General features: G+C 42.8%; 1 protein-coding gene across 2 annotated transcripts; it reads left to right on the plus strand.

The window, feature by feature from the left end:
• The first annotated feature begins 204 nt into the window (after positions 1-204).
• Positions 205-20704, plus strand: LOC145444740 (nephrin-like). 2 transcript variants are annotated; one of them, XM_080322750.1, is made up of 22 exons: positions 205-822; positions 2600-2709; positions 3208-3292; positions 3345-3467; positions 3538-3717; positions 3783-3920; positions 4853-4974; positions 6692-6857; positions 8016-8130; positions 8186-8378; positions 8948-9127; positions 9715-9954; positions 10542-10660; positions 10725-10865; positions 11150-11523; positions 11587-11711; positions 12647-12809; positions 13362-13533; positions 15152-16038; positions 17405-17761; positions 18970-19176; positions 19746-19822. In XM_080322750.1, the coding sequence occupies exons 1-22, from the start codon at positions 765-767 to the stop codon at positions 19784-19786; spliced, it is 4296 nt and encodes a 1431-aa protein (XP_080178876.1). In that variant the 5' UTR covers positions 205-764; the 3' UTR covers positions 19787-19822. The 2 variants fall into 2 exon arrangements, with proteins under 2 accessions (XP_080178876.1, XP_080178875.1); XM_080322749.1 differs by having other exon boundaries at positions 651-822; positions 18970-19238; positions 19746-20704.
• Positions 20705-23434: the final 2730 nt, after the last annotated feature.

Genomic DNA, 23434 nt, shown 5'->3' on the forward strand with positions numbered 1-23434 from the left:
ATTTCTCTGCTCACTACGAATTGAAGGCAAGAGAGGAGAGGCTGGCTACGTTGGCACCGTGCAAGAGAGAAAAAAGACAAAGGTATACCCACTGAGATTGGAAAATATAGAGCACTCGTATGCCAACATCAGATCACTGCAGCTCACCGGGAGGATTAGAACACCGATGTACTGATTCCAGATATAATCACGTCTGGCATACGAGCGATAATTAGTACGTAACAAACAGCAAGCACCAAATTGCCAATAGTGTTGCAAACGGCCGCTTTACAGATGGTAGAAAATGCAAGATTTCGTTGTGTATTTGACTTTCGTTCACAGAAATGCTGTATGGGTGGTTCCGTGACTTTATCAACGACGGCCTATGCGAAACAGTACTTTGTTATAGTGCAGGAAAGCTAAGAGGGACGTGAACTTTCTTATCGCGCTATGCTCGAGATCTCGGTTCACAATTGGAAGTGGTTGTCAGAAACAGATCCAGCTACGTAGCCATTATGACGAAATGCTGTTGCGTTGTGTACTTCCACAGTTCACACTAGTTGTATATTTACAATATATGCTGATTGTGCATGACAGTGAGTAATTCGATATATGCATCGTATCGTCTACCAGTCGATTTTTATCAATTATTGATAATTGCTGTAAAGAATATTTCAAATGTTACTTGCTTTTCCAGACTCGAATCAGTATTTTGTTATGAACTAGACTGCAATCATTTTCTATCTGAATGCGGAAAGTGAATAGTTCCAGAGTACCAAATCGAAATGAAACCGTTGCAATGCGCTCTTCTGAGGGGAATATTCCTGCTCATCGTCTTGACAGGTGAATATATATTTGTGTCTTATTCACTGTTACAAAATGTCGCGCATTTGATTAAAGGTTTGCGTGTAAAACATTATTTGATTCGTACAGAATAGAAATAATTTGCTTTGCGGTGGAATGTTTACCTTATAACGCGAGGACCGGTCGGACGATTTTGTCGTGATAAAACTTTCTGCAGATATCATAGTCTTTTAGTAAGTCAGGGCACGGTAATAGTGCCCGGTATTTGTGCGGAGGCCCGATAATAAATTATAAATATTAGTAGTTCCAGACTCCCAGTACTCCTCTTAGAAGTGTATATATCGCATGCATAATTGCATATTCACTATCCAGCATGCGTGATGCGTCTAGCCTATGGCCGATCCCTGGGCATGGGCATATAGCCCGAATAGCTATCAAGTCCTTACGACTACGAATCTACGTGTATCCCCTCGATTTTACTAAAGCGTTCTAGAAACTTCCTTGCCAAAATCTACAAGTATCACCAATTACTATTCTTTACTCAAGTGGTGGGACCACGCATGACGCGTGGTATAGGGGGGCACCAGAGATCATTACGAAACATCAACGGGGCCTCTAACAGTCACAGGTAACAACCAGCAGGCTAAACCCCCGGCGGACCATATGTGCCAGTCATAAATTGTGTTTGATAATAATAAAATGTGATAATATATCGACTTCAAGTCGTAAGTAATGAATATCGCATATGGTGATGATAATAAATGGACGCTCCCTGAGAGCATGTTATTCAGGATACCCTTGGTAAATACCAACAAGTCTTATTGTTTAGTTTCGGACTAATTCAGGATATCGTCGACCCATCGATGAGTGACTCAGCCCGGGTCTGATAATTTTTAGCGTGGAGCAAGCAACGAGCGAAAGCGTAGGTCATGTGCGCTCCGAAAAGCAATATCGCGGCACAAACTTTTGATTATTGGCGACATCGCGATTATGTCGTAGAGCGGAATCTTCCAGTTGTTGAAATTGTTCTCTATATAGTTACGCCGGGTTTGAACCTAAAATTTATTCGAAACCAATCGAAACTGTAGTTTGCTTGCAACGTAACAATTTCAGAATTGAACAAATTGAATCAAGAGCTGCGACTTGGGCAATGTGCTGGCTATTGGTCGAAAACGGTCGGTGCGTTTCACTAAATCGCATATGGTGTGCAACGTGCATTTGATATTGAGGAAGGGTTTCTTCAAAACATTGACACTTCTGCGCTCCGTGCACCATACAATTTGACGCAAATGTTTTAACCGCGGAGCTGATATCGGCAATCGACAGTGGATATTTAGCTCGGAAAGGACTACGTCACAGTGCGACTGTGCGTACAAGAATCGCTGACGACTAATTCCAGCACGCATCCTTGCAAGAAACCGTATTCGTTCGTTGCCGATCAACGATTCGTATGCTCCACACATAGTAAACTAAGGGTGCCTTGTAAATCACTAGGTTTTCCTGTAATCCGGACCCAATGTACAGATTTCACATGCTGGCATATAGCAATAACACACCAGTTATCTTTTAATTCTAAGCACGAAAATGATTTTAAAAAAAACTGATTAATGCGCATATACAATATCACCGCCTTATAGATTTGTGACGACTGAAGACATATCAGTCAATTATTATTGTTAATCTGTGTTTCCTAGGAGTTCTTCTATTCTTCACCGAATTTAAATTTGCAAAACAGGCGCGCTTTTCGCGTGCAACGAAGCCTATATACTGAGTACTGCTGCACAGTCACTTGATTCAATACTTTGTTCACTTGCAGTAAGTTTGTGCTATGGACAAGCGCATTACTTCTTGCGCCAACCTGCAATCGAGACCGTAGTTCGGTTGGGCGACGTCACCACACTGCAATGCGCCGTTGCAAATATGGTGGTAAGAGTCTATTTTTCATCGACCAAACGCTGTGTCACAAGTGATAGTCGGTAAGGTTAACTTTCCTTGCGCTGTAATTAACTGACTGTTTTTTGCTGAATCCGCATCAGCTTCGAATTGTAACGTATACTGCAGTAATTTCGACATTCGAGATATTGTATATTACAAGGCAGTTCGTACAGTCATTTCTGCGTAGTCTGCGCACAGTCACATGGGCCGCGTAGCTAAAATTTATTTATGTTTGAAGTTTAGCATTTGCCACTTTGCGCCGGCGTTATAGATATGTGGACTTTGAAAGTCACCGCGAATGATGTACCAACGATACATCTGAATATGTTCAAATCTTAATGTTTGAAGTATTTCTCGCCTTTGCCGGAGTCGAGCGTGCTAATGTCATAATTATTCTCTTGGGGTTAGAATTATTGGATTTTGTAGCACGAAACGAACTGTACTTTGTCATATCACCTCTGTAAATGAATTCAACACTATTTTAATCAGACATCAGTACAATGGGTGGTCAACGGCTTTGCCATGGGACCTCTACGCGACGGAAGGTATCGATATGCGGGAAATAAGTCGAACGGTAAATCAAGCTTAATACGAGGAAGTTCCGTACTTAATGATTGAGATTGCAGGCGAATATAATCTGCAAATAAACAACACTCAGCTCGTCGACGATGGGATTTACGACTGTCAGGTGTTGAAGCCTAAGGACGGAAAACCTCTGAGATCGCGATTCGCCAATCTTACCGTACTAGGTAGGATCATTGCATAGCAAGGAATGCTAGCGTCAAAGAAGTGATCAATCGAGTGCTATCTTCGTTCCAGTTCCTCCCAAACAAATACTAATGACACCAGTCACGCGCGGTTTGATCAATGCGAAATACCCAGGTACTGTGACGGTAACTTGTGATGTGCCAGACACGAAACCTGCTGCCCAAATTCAGTGGAGAGTGGATGGCCAGGTTTTTTCTGACGTCAGTAACGCGAAAATGTCAGCCGGCAGTGGTGAGTAAATACGTAACGCGTGTCAGCTATGGATCCGAGCTCAGTTTTTGATTTTACACCATCAGAACCCAAGTTGCTGAGCACGGTTAGCGGTATCGCATTATCTACTGCAAAACATCACGATGGCTCCTTAATCGAATGCATTGTGGATCATCTGGCGTTGGACGAGCCTGTGATAAGGAGAGCGGTTTTGAACGTACTACGTAAGTACATTTTGTCATTATATGACTCGGATATGGGAATGATAACTTGCTTGATTGGCGTACACATCAGAGAAATACCGGTTCCTTTCGGGAATCAACAGTAGCAAAAACGTCCTGAAATCACTCCCATCATTTCGTCCGTCTAAAAAGCAGGTTGATTCACCTACTTCCATCGCAATCTTTTTTGTGATTGATCATAAATCATAATTACTCATTTCACAATTAGCTGTTATCTAAGCATTAACATTAACCCATTGAAACCCAATACCGCACAGTGTACAAATCAGGAACAACGGGGCGTAGATCCGATGTCAGAGTTGTATGAGATCCGGAAATAAACCCAAGTGTTGTGACTAGAGCCCGGCCGATACCGCGAAAACCGATATCAAACACCTTCACCGATAACTCGGCTGATATTCAAATATGGTGGAATCTATACAACAAAAAGGCGCATTTTCAAAATTACGGAGCATTTGATTCAACGAGGTTACAGCCATTGTCATACTAGAACATGAAATATACTAGGAATGCTCTATCTGGACACCTTGAAGGTGTAGACTATATCTGAAATACGGCAATATTCCCAGTCTAGCGGTCAAGGATTACACCTTTCTGACTTCCTACAACCATGTTGTGACGTCATGAAAATTGCCGATATTTGGTCACCTCCAATGGCCGATACCGATAATTCTTTCAAAGTGTGATATCGACATATCGACTCGATATCATTGGCGAACCGACGGTCGGGCTCTAGTTGTAACCAAGTCGCAATGTTCCGAGTCACATCTCAAGTTTACTTTCATAGTTTTGACTCTAGTCACGTCGTGGTTTAGTTTCATTTCGGACCTATTCAGTTATTCGTTTTCTTTTGAATCCGTTGCATTGGACGGTGTTAGCGTAACCAATCACGCCTAATATCAACATCAATTTAGAACCTCCGAGCCAGCCGGTTATCTCCGGATTCCGAGCAGGACCGATGCGATCCGGTGACGATTTGACGGTACAATGCACTTCGGCTGGCGGCAATCCAGCAGCGTCCATCTCCTGGTCGATAGTAAGTAGTGAAAGATATACTGCCGTCTCCGTGAAACACGATCGCTGCGGGTGTCATTCCGAATTCGCACCATAAAGCGATCTATCTCCTTCGACGTTGACGCGACTGGGAATTACATCGCCGTATCAATTTTAATCTGCGGATTCGCGACGTCGAACGACGGGAATTGTGTGTGAGCCTCCAACGTGTTCATCAAGTTCGGATGCTTATTATTAAAGCACAATCCGTAATTAAATATTGATGGTCAATCGATTATAAAGCGATCAAACGGAAGACGTCGCCTCTTGATACGCGAAATGATTCCCTTCGCGTCCCACACCCGCATGGTCCGTTCTAGTTTCCAGCAGCTTGCGTGCTATTTTCCTTAATGATGTTAATAATTGTAATGAGGGCGACCTTTTCATAGCGCGCGCTCACGCGGCGCAAGTAAACGTGGACGTTTGTCTATCGTGTTCACTGTGCACGTTTAATACTCGTATTTACGTCTTTGGATATGAAAATACTCCTATGACCCTATGGCAGTTTATAAAGGGTATTATTGCCCACGCGCGTGGTTCCAGCGTACATAGCTGAGCAATGAGCATGGATGGCCCGTCAAGCGGGCTAATGGAAATGTGCTGAACTGCTGATACTTTAAAAATCTGATCAATCCAGCATGAGTCTGTATTGTCAATACGTTGATCGAGGTTCCAGCAAGGGGGCCTGTCATCCAGTGACACGGCTATGTGTCGTGACGTCACTTCGAACTGGAAATATACTCCAGTACTTTTTACAATTGCGGCCTTGCTGTTGCGTTCATGGGCATTTTAAAACCTGGTTCTGTTAGCCGCTTCCAGTGTACACTGAGAATTGCCTTTCTCCAATAAATTTTGACGTTGGTTACACCATCTTAAATAGTTGTGCAGTTTTGAATTGTACATTATATCGAACAGTGTGGTGTCGCGGTAGGTGCGTAACCTACGGCAATGAAATATACCTTTGTATACATTTGTTCCGTTTCACTAATCAATATGAACTCAATAATACACGAAATACAATGTATTGCTGCCGACAGCCACCATGCAACTATACTATGTTACGAACAATACAGCTATAATTATCACATCACATTTCGGCACCGACGTCAGTAATCTTTGCCTGTGTTTGAGTACAAGTGTTATCGCAGGTGCGGTGAATCAATAATTTCAAATAATATAAAGAAGATGAGGGTGCATGTCACGGTGGAAGGCTTTTTTAGGAATATTCTCGATGGCGTGCCTTTGGTATTCTCGTGTAGTACGTGCACCCACCTCGCCATCCAGAAATGCTAAGAATAATTAACGATCGACTTATACTTTTGATGTTCGTCTCGTTCGACATACGATCTTGAAATTAACTCGCCTCTCACCCAAACCAATCAATATGCCCCAATGTTCACACGAGAAAAAGTATACTGACTGCCTTCGAGTTCTGATGGTAATTAATATTGTTGGATAACGACTAATGTGTCGAATTGGCGCTCACAATTCAAATCGATATTCACAAGACATTTCATCACGGATTTGCTAGGTCGAATGGTTACACTTACGAGTACTACAGGTCACGTTGATGATGTTCGATGATATAGTGTTAACTCTATGCTGCTTAATGTGATAGCGACTCAGAACTGTAGCTGCACCCATGCGCTGTCGGTTATTGTACCAAGAAAACGCTGAAATTTGTTATTTATCTCGCACAGGGCGAAAAGATTCTGGAGGGTGAATACCAAATATTGGACGACGGTGCACGTAATACTTTGCGGCACACGCTAACGCCTGAGGACAACGGGAAGCTTTTGAAGTGTACCGTTACAAGTCCTGCAATTTCGACCCCACTAAAAACACACGTGCGACTGGAAGTTCACTGTAAGTAATTGGACACGGTTCCTAGCCTAATGCCGGGTTGACTGCAGCTTATAAATGTTTTAGTCATAGTGTTGACGCATTTAGGGTGTGTGGTATTGATCTCTAAGTTGACGCATAGGTGGAAGTCGAGCCGTACTGTCCGCCAAATGGTCGGATTCGAGCCTGGCGCGGCCTGGACTCTTGAATTTTGTATTCGACCTCGTAGCTTGTGGCACTATCAAACGTTCATTTGTTTGTTTTGTGATATTCATGGTGTTTGCCGTCTACAATGGTCATTTACACCAGGCCGATATTTCTTGTATTTTTGATCCCGTATCTGCCGACTTGTAGCACGGCTCACTTTTAGGCTTTTTGTAAGGTAAGACACCGCTTACGCGGATGAGATGGCGAGGAGGAATCAAAAGTTCGTGTGCGTGGGTCAAATTTTTTTCAGTCAAATTTCGCCGCTGCTTCAGCGATATAGGACTAATGTCGAACACCGGTTCGAGATAGTGTCAAATACGCCAAGACGGGGATATCAATAAAGGTACAGAGGCAAATGGCGCAGAATCAGATGCATTTGCAGCTCAGTTTGTAATTTGCCTGGTTATAAACCTGTTGCAGAATGGCAAGTCTTTCTCGACTAGTCTGGCTTACACGTTACACAGTCGCGATGCGTCACTTCGTAAAGATAGCAATTAACAGCTTGAAATTGCATATATTTCAAGATCATTGTCAAAAGCAGTAACCTCGAGCCGGGTAAAATATCGCAGAATAGATCATTCGTATAGCAAAGTCAAAAATCGCTGAGTTGAAGCTCGCTGAGTTGAACAACATATAGCAGAATCAGCAATATTCTTAGATAAAAGGACATACCGTCGCATGAAATCGCCAGGTGCTCGTTTCAATTCGCGGACCAAGACTTCAGGGTCAGAGCATCAAAACACCCGAGCAATGCGATATAAAGCATATTAGTTATATAGCGAACGATGCCAATGTATACGAAAGTCGCGGAACCATATCGAAATGCAATTTCGAGTTGATCAACGACCGTTTGGGCAACAACGACGGTCAAAAACGTGTGTAGTCTTATTTTAGCGCATCAACTTGCTCACATTTTGAAGCGAAACAACATATATCTGCCACATATCGATTTGAATCACCGTTCGTTTTCGATAGATCCCCCAGAAAGCATCGGCATAGAACAAACCCCGAAAGACGGAGTGGGAGAAGGCGAAGAGATTACCTTCATCTGCTACCACACCGAAAGCAACCCATTGGCCACGTTGGAGTGGTAATATCGCAAGTTTTCCAGCCAAAAAAACGCGGTGGGACGCATTGGTTTTCAGGTTCATTGGCGAAGACAGACTGCCACACAAGATTGGTAGCAGCCAGGGTAGCATTCAATTTCACACGTTTACGCCCACCACCGGACGAGCCGGACATAGCATCGGATTGAGGCTGCAAGCGGTCAGGCGGGAAGATGCGACGTTACCGATCAAGTGTCTGGCTAGGATACCGGAGATTGGATATGACAATATGGTAGAATATTTCTTTCCAACATTTTCTAACTTCGTGTTTGGATTGTGGGAACAGTGAGGGTAGGGCCGTAGGCCAGACAAATATAATGGAGGTTATACATACAACGACATTACATTGCAGAACGCCAGAGAATAATTGGAAGACTGCCACCCATTTCCCTTAGATATTTGTGAATTGTGATGCGCGGCAGTGTTAGGATTTCGATGGGCAGGTATAAGTAGCAGTTATTTATCGACGGGAAAACGCATTCTCGAGGTAGAAGTGACGTAAATGTTCCGTATTGACGCGACAATTGCGATAGCAATCCGCAATCGTGGGTACAACAAACTACAAAAAAGATATTGCCTTTTCATGAATTTAATACTACATTACATGCAAATATTTTATTATACGATGGGCTTGACCGAGAGGCTTCGTGCGGTATTCAGGAGCAGAGCGATCGCCTTATTCGAATCAACACATAAAATATTAAATCTACGTTCCTTATCCCACAGAAATCCGATTCCAAAGTAATACGCGTGTGAAAATTTTCCGGTGTTATGCACATTCATCTCAATCTCTCACCGCAGGCTTCCATTCGACCCAAGGTTAATTATGCACCGAGGACGGTGTCGATCACAATCACAAACCCGCTCGGCTCGCCGCCAATCAATATCAATCCTGAAGACGTGTCGCTTTCATCACCTGTCCCTGGCGAAAAGGTGGCTTACAAAGCGGGCGATACGATATTGCTATCATGTGAAGCCGAGGTGAGAACGGTCAGAGGTGGTTAAAGTAATCAGCATTTCTACTGGAAAAAGCAGTCACGACAAAAATGTCTATTCACGTACATGTAGAGGGAGCGATTTATCAAGACGTATCAAAACTACTTCAAGCAGAGGTAGAAAACTTATATGATCTGAAAGGTACTTAAGTAGTTTTATAAAAAACAGATTTGTTCGGTGTCGAATACTTTAGTCGTGAATCAGAGGTGCACTGCTTTCGGAATTGCGATTGGCATCTTCGTGGCATGGCAACGTTACTGACGATGAGATGATGACACACACAATAAGCAGAGTGAATTTTCGAGGATATATTTTGCCACCGCATATACAGTAGGTTGGTATGATAATTTTACTCCCAACAGTGATGCAACCAATCCCAAAACTACCTTCTGGTTTACAAAAGCCGAAGGAAGTAGTTTGCGTCAAAAACTGTTAAGTATAAGTGGAAGTATAGTCTGTAAACGTGTCCCTTTTCAAGTAGGTAAAAGTTCTCAGAATAAGTAGAAGTATTTCGTTACTGACGGCTTCTGAGAACCGGGAAGAATGCTGACTTTTATACTCCGACAACACAGGGCGGTTTACCTCCACCGGCCCTGTCGTGGTTTCTTGAGAACAAGGGGCAAACCGAGGAACTTACCGCCACACGTTCCTCGAACGCGAAAATCGAAAGCGAAAAGAATGCGCGCGATGAGCTCGTCACGACATCCACTGTTGAAATCAATCTGAAGCCATTCCATAACGGGGCGACAGTAACTTGCAAGGCTTCTCATTCCCGATACCAAGCCGGAACATCCACGAACGTACATCTAACGGTTGGTGAAATACTTTTTGTTATCGTTGTTGCTGTGCTTTGCCATAATGCAGTACTTTTTTTGCTCATATATCCCTAAAATATTTTCGAACTTGCTGCGGACCCAGCCCTAAATAGGGAGGTATTTCTCAAAGTTATACTGCTCAATATTACGTAAATTCGTGTATATGTGTATTTAGTAATAATGAGGTCACATTTAACGCGTGTGAGCCATCAGAGCTCTACAAGAGACGAGGTTCGTTCACGCCGTACTGCGGTATCGAACGGTATATCCCGTAATACAGTAGTGGCGATCATCTAGTCGTTAAAACTTGTATGCGTACTGGGCCCTGTATACGACCGATAACGGTGACGCAACGAGAGCTAAAAGAAGGGTCTGCACCAATCGACATAGGCCGCTCAATACGCGAAGGTTTTCTGGATAAATAATGAATTATTTTAAAAAACATTCTTTATGCAAAAATGGCAGAATTCGTGTTAATTCAACGGGGAATTTCGGGTCCCCTCGGGCACGGTATTTATGCGAGACTGGTATATTTTGTATTACTTGAAGTATTCAATTTTAACCCCGTTTTATTAACGTTACAGGTAGCTTTTCCGCCAGACTCGCTTACTGTCACGCAATTTCCGTCGCGCTCCATCGCCGATAAGGCGATGTCGTTGACATGTTTAACGGCATCCAGTTTCCCAGCATCGGAAATCACTTGGTACGTAAAATTAATGTCCAAGTACCTTACCGTGGTGATAACTCACTCGTTCTCATTGTAAAAGGTATCGCGATAACATAGCCGTAAACACGGAATCGGTAATCAACTTACCGCTCGCTAACGGTACGCATGGAGGGTTTGTATCGTCCTGTCGCTTGAAGCTCATCCCGGATGTTAGAGATAATGGAGCGGTATACACGTGTAGGTGAGTAATCTATCATACAGATTGTCAATCAAATAAAACTCGCTTTCTAAGAAGGCAGCAATCAAATTTGCGCATTACGGCAACAACGTTGTCAAAACAGATATCGCATGTCCTAAAACCGTTGCGTATTGTAAGTCGTACGGGATATTCCAATAAGTTTTACTCCTGCGTGTAACCCTGTAGTTTTAGAGACGCCGATCGATTTCCAATCTAATCTAGTCTAGAGATACGTACTAGCACAGTATAATCTTATATTAAATAACCGCCACCTACTTATATTGCAGAGCTACGGTTGCATCTTTGCAACAAATGATAGACGATCCGTACACTCTCACCGTGGAATACGCCCCAACTTTTCGACGCGAGCAGACGTTTTCGTACAATATCACCGAAAATTCAAAAATGTCGGAAATCAACGTTCTAGTGGACGCTAATCCAAGCATAGTATCGTTCGCATGGTTTCGATATTTATCTTCCGACACCGGGTCTACGAGACTCGTGAAAGTGCCTTTGGTGTCGGACAGTAAACTCGAGTGGGAGAAGGAAAGTGGCGTGCTCCGCATTCGTGATGTGGAGAGGTCCGACGAAGGCGTCTATACCATATTAGCGAGCAACGGCATTGGGAGAGTAGAAAAAAATATCACTCTCAATGTTTTATGTGCGTATTTGGGTATTCCCAACGGGTTGTTCATCTCCTTATTCACTTGACGCGTGATTTCAGATGCGTCAAAAGTCATTCGAATAACGAAATCTTCCGAGTCGCTCGAAGAAGGGGATTCGGTAACACTGCGATGTGAGTTTGACTCCCATCCGCTAACGAAAACCCACGTCAACTGGGTAAAGGAGGTAAGTGATTGTACGCGTTGCAATGTGCACTTAGTATTATCAGAGTTGATGAAAGTGGTCAACGTTGGTGCTGTAGTATATTTCGTCTCAGTATCAAGTATAGAAGTATTGGTTTCGAAGGCATGGAGAAGTAGAAAATGAAGGTAGAGTTTGTTTAAGTTCGTATAGTTGTAGCGTTTAATCGGGGGCTGCTACTCGAAAAAGCGATGCAAGCACACCTTTTAAATTTAATTTTAACTTTTTACTTAACAAAATAACTATAGTCTTGGCTATAATTGTATCAAGTAGAGATGGAAGTATAGCCCGAAGATATAAACACTTCGGTAAGTAGTACAAGTCGACAGAACCTGCGCTTGTTCGTCGACAATTTCGTGTCCGGCTAGGCAGATTTAACGTGCGAAGAATCTAACCGTGGTTTCAGCTTTTTTCACTATCACAAAGTTATTTGCGTTATTGATCCAAGTGGTTCTTCATTCATCAGAAATCAACACCCCATATTCATGCATTGTACAGATGGTATTACCCCATAGGCACTCCGTACCACATGAAAAATTTAGAGCAATACGAATACAACAGTTGGAAAACACATCTATCGTAAATTTTGATTCATTCATCCAGGCAATTACATTGTTCGAATGTATAGCCAGGCACCATTACTTAACTCTGCGAGAGAGTCGTAAAACACCGCGAATGTCCTCATAATGTGGCGTATCATAGAGCAGTAATCCAATATGCTTTTATTCGAAGTACAGTCATGGATACTGTGGTGAATTATGCAGGGAATTCAGCTCGCAATCTAGATATCGGAGGACAGCCCTCCTCATACATTGCAGGGGTCGTGTGCACTGTGCATATGACGCCACTAAAATAAGGAAATCGTGTACCATACAGGCATTTTAAACACGTGCACATTTTACGAGCTCTGATCTTGACAGATCCCAGGTACCGGCCGATCGCATTATGATGTTCTTACCTACAAGCGTGTCAGCGTCCTGTCGATAACTAATCTGACAGCTGCGGATCGGGGAGCGTATAAATGTATTGTTGACAACGGTATCGGAGACGGCGATTCAGAAAGAGTTACGATCTTTCTTTCGTGTGAGTGAAAATGCTTGTTTAAAAGATATTGCGTTCACAATTGCAGTGTATGGTCATGGCCATTAGTCAGGTCGCGATCTTGTTGAAGTACCCTGAAATACGTCAGCGTTGCTTTCTCCACAGAGCGCAGTTTTCCTGCAACTTCCTTTAGATAACCGCATTTATAACATCCCTTGTTGTATTGCTAATTCAGAGTGTGTGAAGTAACCACATTCATAATCATTTATACATATGCTGACGTGGTAATTTCCAAACATAGATAATGGTCAGCGCCGCCATATTGTTTTACTTAGTCGAACAATCTAGAATTTTAGTTCGCATATTGTTTTAAATTCCCGCTTGAGAAAAATAGGGTGTCTACTCCGGTGGCGTATAGAACGCTCGGCTGAATGTAATGTCATTTCGAAATGAAGAACACGCAAATCCAGTTGCATGAGTTGAAATACCGGTACTTATAATTAACTTCGTTCTTCGTGCGATATAGAAATCATTGAATATTCCCGTATATTTTCAAATACTATTCGCAAGATCTTACACGAAACTTATATTCAGATGCCCCAGTATTTAACGGATCCGTCCCTGAAAAAGTACCGATATCGTTGAAAGCTGGAAACGCCGCTTTGGCAGCAACCACATCGCTAGAGTGCATCGTATACGCTCATCCGACCGCGACCATTGTGTGGCTGGACGGGAATAACTCCATTATCTCATCTGACGATGAAAGGTACGCTTTTTCATCCGCTTGCGTGATACAAGTTCTGAGAATATCGCTAGACTATGAAAGAAGCAGAGCGTATGTATTTGCGCTTAAATCCGCATAAGAAAAGGTGTCAAGCGGGTTCTTCGACGTTGAATGCCATCCTTGACTAATCCACAACTGTCGCTTCAACTTAATCCACACGCAGCGGTGGTAGAAGCAGTCAGTGCTGGTACACAAGTAGAAGTGGAAATAATGCCGTGATATTCTACTAAATTACAAGTAGAATATAATATACTTCAAGTGGCAATAGAATACGAATGTCTGAAAAGTACTCGTGTAGTAGATTTGTTCGAAGGGCACGATTAGCAGTTGATCGGCGGTGGCAAATTTGGCATTGTAGGCTGCATCTTTGTGTCAAACGCAAAATCACCTAAGTGACACTACAAATAGGCACAACTTTCGATATATATGCAGTAGGGCTGTTCAAAAATGATTTTTTTCAAATTGTAGGCCTACTTGATAAAACTGTTAGGCTTATTGTAACTTAAAAAACGCTGCACACCAATTTTGGCTCAATTCCGATCTATAGTGGCATTGCTGTAAGAGAAACTTTTGGATTTATTTAATAATATAAAATATAAATTTTATTCAAATTTTAATGGCTATCCAGTGAAATTGTTATATTGTCTGAAAAAAACGATGCACAGCGAATTTGAATCGATTCTAACCAGTAGGAACGAAGTTGTTGATGCTCAAATTTTTGATTTCAAATCATAGTATTTACGGTGAGTAGAGTAATGTAATAAATAATTAAAGAATTTGCCACCGTAAATACTATTTTTTCCAAATCCAAAATTTCGTACTCAATAACTTTGCTCGTACTGCTTGGAATTGAGCCAAATTTGTTGTGCATCATTTTTTTCGGACAACCTAACAATTTCATGGGGCGGCCAGTAAAATTTGAAAAAAAAATCATATTTGTTTTTATCAAATAAATCTAAAACTCATTTCTCTTACGGCAATGCCTCAAAGGTTGAAATTTTACCAAATTTGGTGTGCAACCTTTATTTAAATAACCTAACAATTTTTATCAAGTAGCCAGTACAATTAAATAAAATAGTCATTTTGCACAGCCCTAATACGCAGTTCCCGTGATACAGGTGCTATATAATCCAGCTGTTATGACACACTCATAATAGGCTATCCAGACAAATCCAAAAACTACTTTCTACCACACAAAATCGAAAGTGTTACAGTCAAGTACATTTGATAAAACTGTTAAAGTACAAGTTGAACATGATTGCTTGAGTTCTACAAGTAAGGAAAACCTACTTGAGAACTCGGAAAACGTCGTAGTACCTCGTTGTGTATAGACCACCGCACACTTACCAGTCTATAAATCAACTCAAACCGTTAGCACTCCTAAAAATAGATAACTGGTACAGCATCACCATATTGAAATATCGTTCGTTCTGCACACGAGTCAAAACCAGTTACGTAATGTTAGTAAATCATAAATCACGCATTCGAAGCCTCAGGAATCGCTCCCAACCGGATTTTAGTTGCATTTACGTCCGTCCGTATTAATTTCTCGTTTATTTGCAGTGCAAATCACATTAGTCTCAATCGTTTTTGAATTTAGCTACTCGATTACACAAAACGCCATCGATACGGAAACCGTCCAAAGCACTATGTCGGTTACGAAATTCACGGTCCCGGATCTCAACGAAAGTACGAACGGCGGGCCGTTGGCCACATTCGCCTGCGTGGCCTCAAATTCGCGCGGAGAGAGATCGAGACGGATCGAAGTCGTTCTACGCGGACCCCCGGACACGCCGAAAGAGTTATTCGCCCACAATATCACCGACACGAGCGTCACGCTGTCGTGGACGGCTGGATTTAACGGTGGATCTGAACAGACTTTTATTGTTCAGTACCGTACGTACTCAAAATCTACACAACAATCTGTTGAAGTGACGGCGGCAAAAAATCAAGTCACCATCACTAATTTGCGTCCAGATAAAGAATACGTGTTCGCTGTACTATCTACTAACCGCGAAGGACGAAGTGCTCCAAGCGGTAATGTCCGGTTTCGTACTAGATTAGGAAAGGATAGAAGCGCATCAGTTGAAATCGGAAACGTACAGACTTCTCAAATCATAGTCATCGGTTCAGTTTCCCTGGTCGTACTCGCGATAATAGTAATCAGTTCCGTATTGGTGTACCGTCGATGTCGCATGCCGAAGCAAACCTACAAGCCGAGGACCATCGAGACAGATTGCGAGAGTCTGCACACCGAGTCCAACCTGTCGTCCAGATGTTCTTCCGCGAAGAGTCCGGAAGGGAACAAGTCGGGCGAAGACAGCGAGCTGATTGAGATGCAAGGCGTCGAGTGTCGGAAGCAGCTGTTGGAAAACGAGGACGGGAGGTCTTCGTGTGGCTCTTCGGCGATTGTGGAGGGAGGTCGCGTTCATTGCTTCGAGAGAACTAACTCTCGGCTTAGTGACGAAGTCGCGATGCTGAATCGAGGTAACCGATTCATCAGATCATTTTAGAAATATATATGTATAGTTATGACAGTTGGTGAATTCCGATCACCCCTACGGAATAGGGATGGGGTAAATTTCAGACCTCTCGTTACGTATCATAATCGAAGTTAGATGATCAGTAAAGAAGTTGAAGTTTATCGGATTGCTCAAGTATTGCATGTAGGCTATATTAGGGATGGTGTGAACCTCTGACAGGTTCAGGTTCGCGTGAACGTGAACCTTTTTGAAAGGTTCTGTGTGAACACGAACGTGAACCTCATGACGTCACGTGACGTCATATTGCTAATTTAAACCCCATATTTCAATTTGGTGATTGCCTATATTAATCTACTGTACACGATACCGAGCGACGACTCGGGGCCACATAATAGCTCAATACTTGAGTACATATTGACGTTTGAAACGTCGCCAAATGTATCAACTGGGGCAATCAAATGACACAATAATCACATAAAATCAGTATCTTGCGTCGCTTTGCCAACAATTTCGACCTGATCGGACAATGTATTCGGCGTCTGAGTATTGCCACATGGATATTGAGCAGAGTGTAAAATGGGTTTCTATACTTGCTACCGATTAACAAGTTATACAGCAGTATAGCCAACACCCCAGTCGCACGGATTTGGTTTTTATGATACAGTATACATATGTAGTCAAGATTGACCCCGTACGCCTGCTAGATTTTTACATCAGAAGACGATATCAATCTCATTGATTGGTTGAATAAGGATCATTTGCTGACAAAATACAGTGTATTTCGCTCTTGATGTCATGTGATTGCGGGTCAAGCTCACAGCACAGAGACACTAAATATGCACAAACGGAAGGATGGATATTTCGAGCAAACTTTTGTAACAATACAAGTAAATTTTTGATATTGTCAAGGGCATGCTCGTTTAGTGTTGAATGTTTATGCTGCCAGCCCCATGCATAGAGTGGCCCGCAGTTGAAAGTCAATAAATTTGAACCAAAGATGTTATAATGAAGTGAAAATTGCATTATATGAAAAAGGTTCACAGTGCCGAACCTACCAAGGTTCTGTTGTGAACGCGAACCTCAAATTTTCCGAGGTTCACACACAGAACACGAACGTGAACCTCACGTTCACACCATCCCTAGGCTATATATTCTAAATCGATGAAGTAGAAGTATTGCAAATAGCTGAATCTATTCAAGGTAATATTTAAGTGGCTATCTACCTTTTTAGGCCACTTTGAAACAAAACTACTTCTTAGACATTCTATTTTCGAAGGTAGAAAGTAGGTTCTATGCTTCCACTTTGATTAGCATCCTTGAATACTTTCAGCACTTTGTTCACCTCCGCTGACATGTATCTTACCATTCAGGGTGTCGTACTCTCGGAGGATGCACCTTTTCCTCGTTCAGAGGTTTACCGGAGCCCGACGTATCGCCCAGCAGAAGTCTATTCGATTTCCGCAATAAATCGGCCAAATACACTCCCACCATAGCGGAAGAAGTATGCTCTCGAAAGGATTACGAGCCAACATACAGAATCGATGTAGCGCCCTCGGACGAGTTTCAGACTTACAGCAACAGTATCCGGAAAAGCTGCAGTACCGAGTTTCAACTTTCGCAACCGTTACGGCCCGATTATGAAACGGAATATACCATGATGAATAACCGCGGATTGACGAGTGGCACGCCGGCGGAAGACTATCAGCTCGTTTCCCAGGATCACCTCGGTAAGAAGATTAAAATATTGAACCTGATTGTTATAGCATTTGGTGAGACCAGTTTGCCGTCAATACAGATAGGTAGTGTGGAGCATGGACCGGAGCCGGATTGGATATCCGGCCGGATTTTTACAATTTTGGCCGGACCAGATCGGAGCCGGATCAGTACTTTTTCTGTTACGGCCGGAGCCGGATCACTACTTTTTTGATCCGGCCAGAATCTTTATGGATAAGCATGACTTTTATAACTATATAACTACCAACCAACCACATGCAAGTAACCTCCAAATCAGTGTGAACATAAACGAGGCATATTTATCAATTCACGGAACCTCCGTACCGAGTAGGGCTGGGTTTCTGGCCGGACTTTTTCATTATTGGCCGGACCGGATTGGAGCCGGATCAGTACTTTTCCTGATACGGCCGGAGCCGGACCAGAGAATTGAACAACCGGATCGAAGCCGGACCAGAGAATTTGTCGATCCGCTCCGCACTTAGGTATCGGACTATCGGTGAGGTGTATCTTTGCCTTTTGCACACAACTGTAGTGTACATGAGTGCTTAGTCCGTAGTAGTAAGTCCAAGTATAGTCTCAGTTTCAAGAAAGCAAGCCTTTTTAAAGACATTACCAAGTTAGATTGGAACGCGCTATGCCTGGTCAATTGGTGTCCGCGTTTCAAAACTTCGCACACATTTCTGTAGTAGACAGAGATGGTTGAAGTAGTCAACGCTTCTGCTCGAGTAGAAGTTAAAATAGCGCCATAAATTCTACTCGATTACATTAGGAGTTGCAACTTCTAAGGCGTGTTAAACTACTTCAAATGGAACCAGAAAATGAAAGACCTGAAAAGTAGTCGAGTATAGTTTCCAAAAGAACCTTTGACAGTTATTCGGTGGTGGCTACTTTCAAAATGACTAATGACAGCTAATCTAATAGGTGCACCGTGCAGTCCTCGAAAATATGTACAGCAGTTACCGTCATGGCTATTTTACGCCGTTCTTGTGACGAATTCGCAAACAAAGGTGGTAAAAACTTCTTTCTACTTTCAAAATCCTAAAGTAAATAGTTTGACATACAAAATATCAAAGCAGAGGTGAAAGTAGTCTAAAACATAGCTACTTGAGAAAGCATTACATGTAGCCCTTGGGCAAAAACCTACTTCGGGAAAGTAAACGCATTCGACACTGCAATTCGCAACTGAAAATATTTCTTTCAGGTCAGCCCCAATTTGACGCGTCTCGCTACTATCAGTCCCTCAAGTCGCGAATGTTCAACGGAAATCCACGTCACAACGGTTCGCCAACCACGCGAATGAACTGTGACCATCCGCACAACGCTGCTGTCAGACAAGACGACGGGTACACCACGATAGCGTTACCCGCGGGCAGAAATAGCCCGGGGAATATATCTGCCGTTAACAACGGTGGGTTGTATGTGAGAAGTATTGGAAATGTGGCTGATCGCAACCCCGGAATTTTAAACCAGGTGTGTGGAAATGTTGCGTACCCATGGCACGATCAATTTGAGTGGTCTGGTGAGGGAACATTGACGAAATCACGTAACATGTTAGTTGATTAGTTCACATGGCTACATCGTAGACTGCTGTAGACAGTCAAATTGCACAGTCAGCAACTAAATTTACGTTGTAAAAGAAATTGGTTTCCTTTGTATATATAGGGTGTATCCGCACCGAAGCACGAAATATCTACCCAGAAGAGGCCATCGTGTCCCCTATCCCCTGAATAGATTCTCGATTTCGTCAGGGCTGCCGCGTAGAACAAGTCTGTATTTAGCGCTCAGCGATTTTGTTCGTTTGTTTTTCAGGTGTTTAATTGTTATCACCTAAATTTAAAAGCCTATCAATCCTTTAAGAACCAAACTTGCCCTAATGAGGAATTAAAATACCTCTTTTCACGTGTCTAAAATTAATAGCCATCGCTGTTTGAGTGTCAAAAGAGCTTCCGAAGCACTATGGTAACTTCGTATTCTCAGATGGACGCAGACGCGCGTTACAGTACGACGATCGAAGCTAACTCTTCCGATTTCCCACCCCCGCCTTTGGAGGTTATCGCAGAAAGCAATCCCCAAGCGATAATGCAGTCGTACGGCGGACACGGCAACGGTAACTCGCTCCCAACGGACTATTCTACCCGAGACGATATCTACTCGAGACCAAATCAAGACAGATTTAGCGGCAGGCGAGCTGCAACAACTTCGGTCAGGTTTAGCGACGAACTTACCACGGCATTAACGCTGAAAAGAAGAGGGAATATACAAGGTAGAAGCGACCAAACTGCTCAGCATGACTCTACAGACGACGATACCGACAGCGGCTGTCACACGAGTGCGGACGATCCAGTACACCGGATTCGTGATATTTCTCCTGACAGAGCTGCTTGCTTTACACCTAACCAATTTTCGGGTAACCGAGAGATAAGGCTTTGAAATGACCACGCGGTCGACAATCGACATCTGCACTAACAAGCACGTTGTTCACGACGCACTAGCGCCACATGCGGTTCTCATGAAGTCATCGTTCCCTGACGCGATAAGCATAAATAACAGCACCACGCGCCGTCATGGTCCTGAATGAACTTGATACATTCCAATCCTGCAATCTTAGTATGTACATCGAACAAGCTATTTGTGTCTCACTTCAATATTTCCAACTGCACTGTTCGTTTTGAATATTATTCAACGGTTGGCTTAGTCGTCAACATTCTGAAATGACGACGGGTCGTTCACGTTTTTCTCGCGATCGTAACATCACAGTAGGATTGTTAATTCAGTCAGAACAATTATATTCATTTCATCATCGTTTGCACACGATTCCTCAGGCTGTGGATATTTTTCGTTCAGAATGGTGTGATGAAAATGAAAATTTCGTGAAGATGAAACATGCCCGAATCCACGCTGATGCACACTGTTCAATAAAACTTTTTTCTACGTTTTATGATGCGTGGTTGTAAGCCAATATTAGGGAGTTCTTATCAACGAAGGTCACACATTTCAGAGTAAACCAAAGTTATATATATAAGTGTGTGGATAATTCTCGAGACCAGTGGAAGTACGGAAATCATGGTTTTGCCGTTATTATGATCGGCTAATCAATAAAACCTAAAGCTTCACTTGGAAGGACGGCTTTCCTCGTTCTCTGCATGTACCAAAGTAGGCCTACATCGTCACGAATGACAGATACCTCTTACAAGCGATTTTGAACATACGAGAGAGAATGAGACTAGCGGAATTTGGAGACTTCTTTACGGAGTACCAACAATTTCGCTATCACAAAAGTTGAGGAAAGTTAAGAATTTTCGTCGTGCTTCGCGCGAAACGGATATTGAGTGACAAGTAGGCCTATGTTTTCACGAAAGTTGATTTTATCATTTAGGTAATAACGGGTTCCTTTCACACCGAATTTTCGCCCATATGACATGGTTCATCGCAGTCAATATGGCTCAGCAATAATATTTAGAATTTCTAATCGTAATCTAGCATTCTATCCGCATAGGGGGTGTTCAAATAGGGAACAAGTGATACTTGAATTTTTAGCGTTAGACCGTCGAGCGTCCAACCCCGTTGAAGCAGTAAGGACAAAATACATGAAATATATTTCCACTTTTAAAAATTGTAATTGTATTTCTCTTTATGCACGGCATCGTTACAACGATGTATTCTAATTAATTTGATTTCTTTTGTCCGGAACTCATGCACATAGAAGTTTAAAATTACGAAGTAAAATTAAATGTGAATGGCATTTTACGAGCTACCATACTGTTGTTTCACGTAATAATTATCGCAATGCAGGTCAGTAATGCCGTTTCTAATAAAAGTCCGTATTGCGTTTGCCTCAACCAAGGACCTTATAATACGGCAAAGGGCACAATTCCATGACATTATCTGAAATGGAGCTCTGGGGTAAGCAAAAGTTAAGAGCCGCTTCTCCAAAGCAAAATGATCATTTGCATATCCCACAATGCGGTTCGATTCTTCTGTGTGGAAATTTTGTACTGAGCAGCACAAACCCAGCTCTCTGTACCGTCCGAAGGACTTATGCATTTTTCGGCCTTTGACAGCCCCCGAGAGCGTATTTGCAACTGCTTTTAATACTTGATTACTTGAGTACACTTTAGCGTCGCCACTTTTACTTCTACTTGAAGTAGTTTTAGGATCCTTTTAAATGGACTACTTCTACTCGTAGGCCTATTTGAGTAGATTTTAGCTTCACTTCTTCTACTTCTACTTCGGTAGCTTTCTTGACTGCTTTGACCACCTGTGTATAAAACACAGTTTGTTTCAAAGGCAGCCCTAGTTGCACGGCAAATTCTGGTTTCCAGTGTGCGTACTGCGGGTGCAGGAGGATCACTTTGAACAGTTCAGCGCGAGTTCGCGCACTCGTGAGCGAGATAGTGTAATGGTTATACGTCCGGCTGCTCGAACGGTAGATCGTGCAAAGACTCGAAAATTGGTATCCGCAGCTATCTTACTAGGCGCTCAGCAATCACGGATAGCATGGAGGAGAAAAAAAACGGGGGCGCAGACTAAATGACCTCACGGCCGTATCGCAATTCCGTCGTCAAAGCATCTCGATGGTGCAGGCGAAAAAGAATATCATCTCTCTTTCTCTCTCTCACGGCCATTATGCACAGTGCAACTGCCTCGAAGCAATGTGGTTCACATGCACCGAACGACCACATTATGACTCCATATTATTGTGCACGAGTGCACGCTGCGAAATCCCAATTATTGGTCGTGAACTCCTGCGATAACCTAACCGTTGACATCGCTGGCCAACCAATTTCCAACACTAAAAAATGCCAAATACCTTGGTGTTTTACTGGATACGGACATGTCGTGGAACAGTGACATACAATCACTCAAACCTCAACTATCGAAGGTATGTGGTCTATTTCGCCGCCTTAGCTACACTCTGCCAGTCAGGATGCTGTTGATACTCTTCAACGCTCTATTCCTATCAAAGTTACAATACGGAATTCTTTGTTGGGGTGCTGCCTGCAAGAATGCAATTGACCGACTGCAAAAGCTTCAACATCGGATCATCCGTATCATTGCCAAGGCCTCGCGGGGGTCTGGATGTGCAACTGATAAATCGCTTCTTAAAAGATTTGGTTTTCTAAACATAGAAGATATTAGGAAGTTAGAAATTGCCAGGGTTGTACCGACTCGAGTCATGACTCGACTCGAGTCCGACTCGAGTCGCGATTTTCTGATGACTCGACTTGACTCGAGTCATTTTCTGAAAATGCGGTAATGACTCGACTCGACTCGAGTCAAACTGTGTATTGACTCGACTTGGACAATGCGCAATGACTCGGACCAAGTTATATGACTCGAGACTCTGGCGGCCGAGACCGACATATCATTGTAATTTCGAAGAATAGTAAAGTAACCACACTATTGGTATTTCGTCTCCTGGTAGTGGTAGCCTACTTGAAAAGGCTACCAGAAACTGATAAAGGTGAGAAAAATTAGTATATTATAAATGCGAACCGTTCGATTTCACGGAACAGAGTTATAAAAAGTGTTAAATAACAAAACTTCAACTGGAAACTGAGCCGTTAACGCAATGACTTGGACTCGGACTCGAGTCATAATACCATGACTCGGACTCGACCCTCTAGTCGCTGACTTGGACTCGGACTTGACTCGGCGGTGAATCG

The sequence above is a fragment of the Botryllus schlosseri genome, chromosome 8 (genome assembly GCF_051294905.1).
Source record: "Botryllus schlosseri isolate E-star chromosome 8, Bs_hap1, whole genome shotgun sequence".
Taxonomy (NCBI): Eukaryota; Metazoa; Chordata; class Ascidiacea; order Stolidobranchia; family Styelidae; genus Botryllus; species Botryllus schlosseri.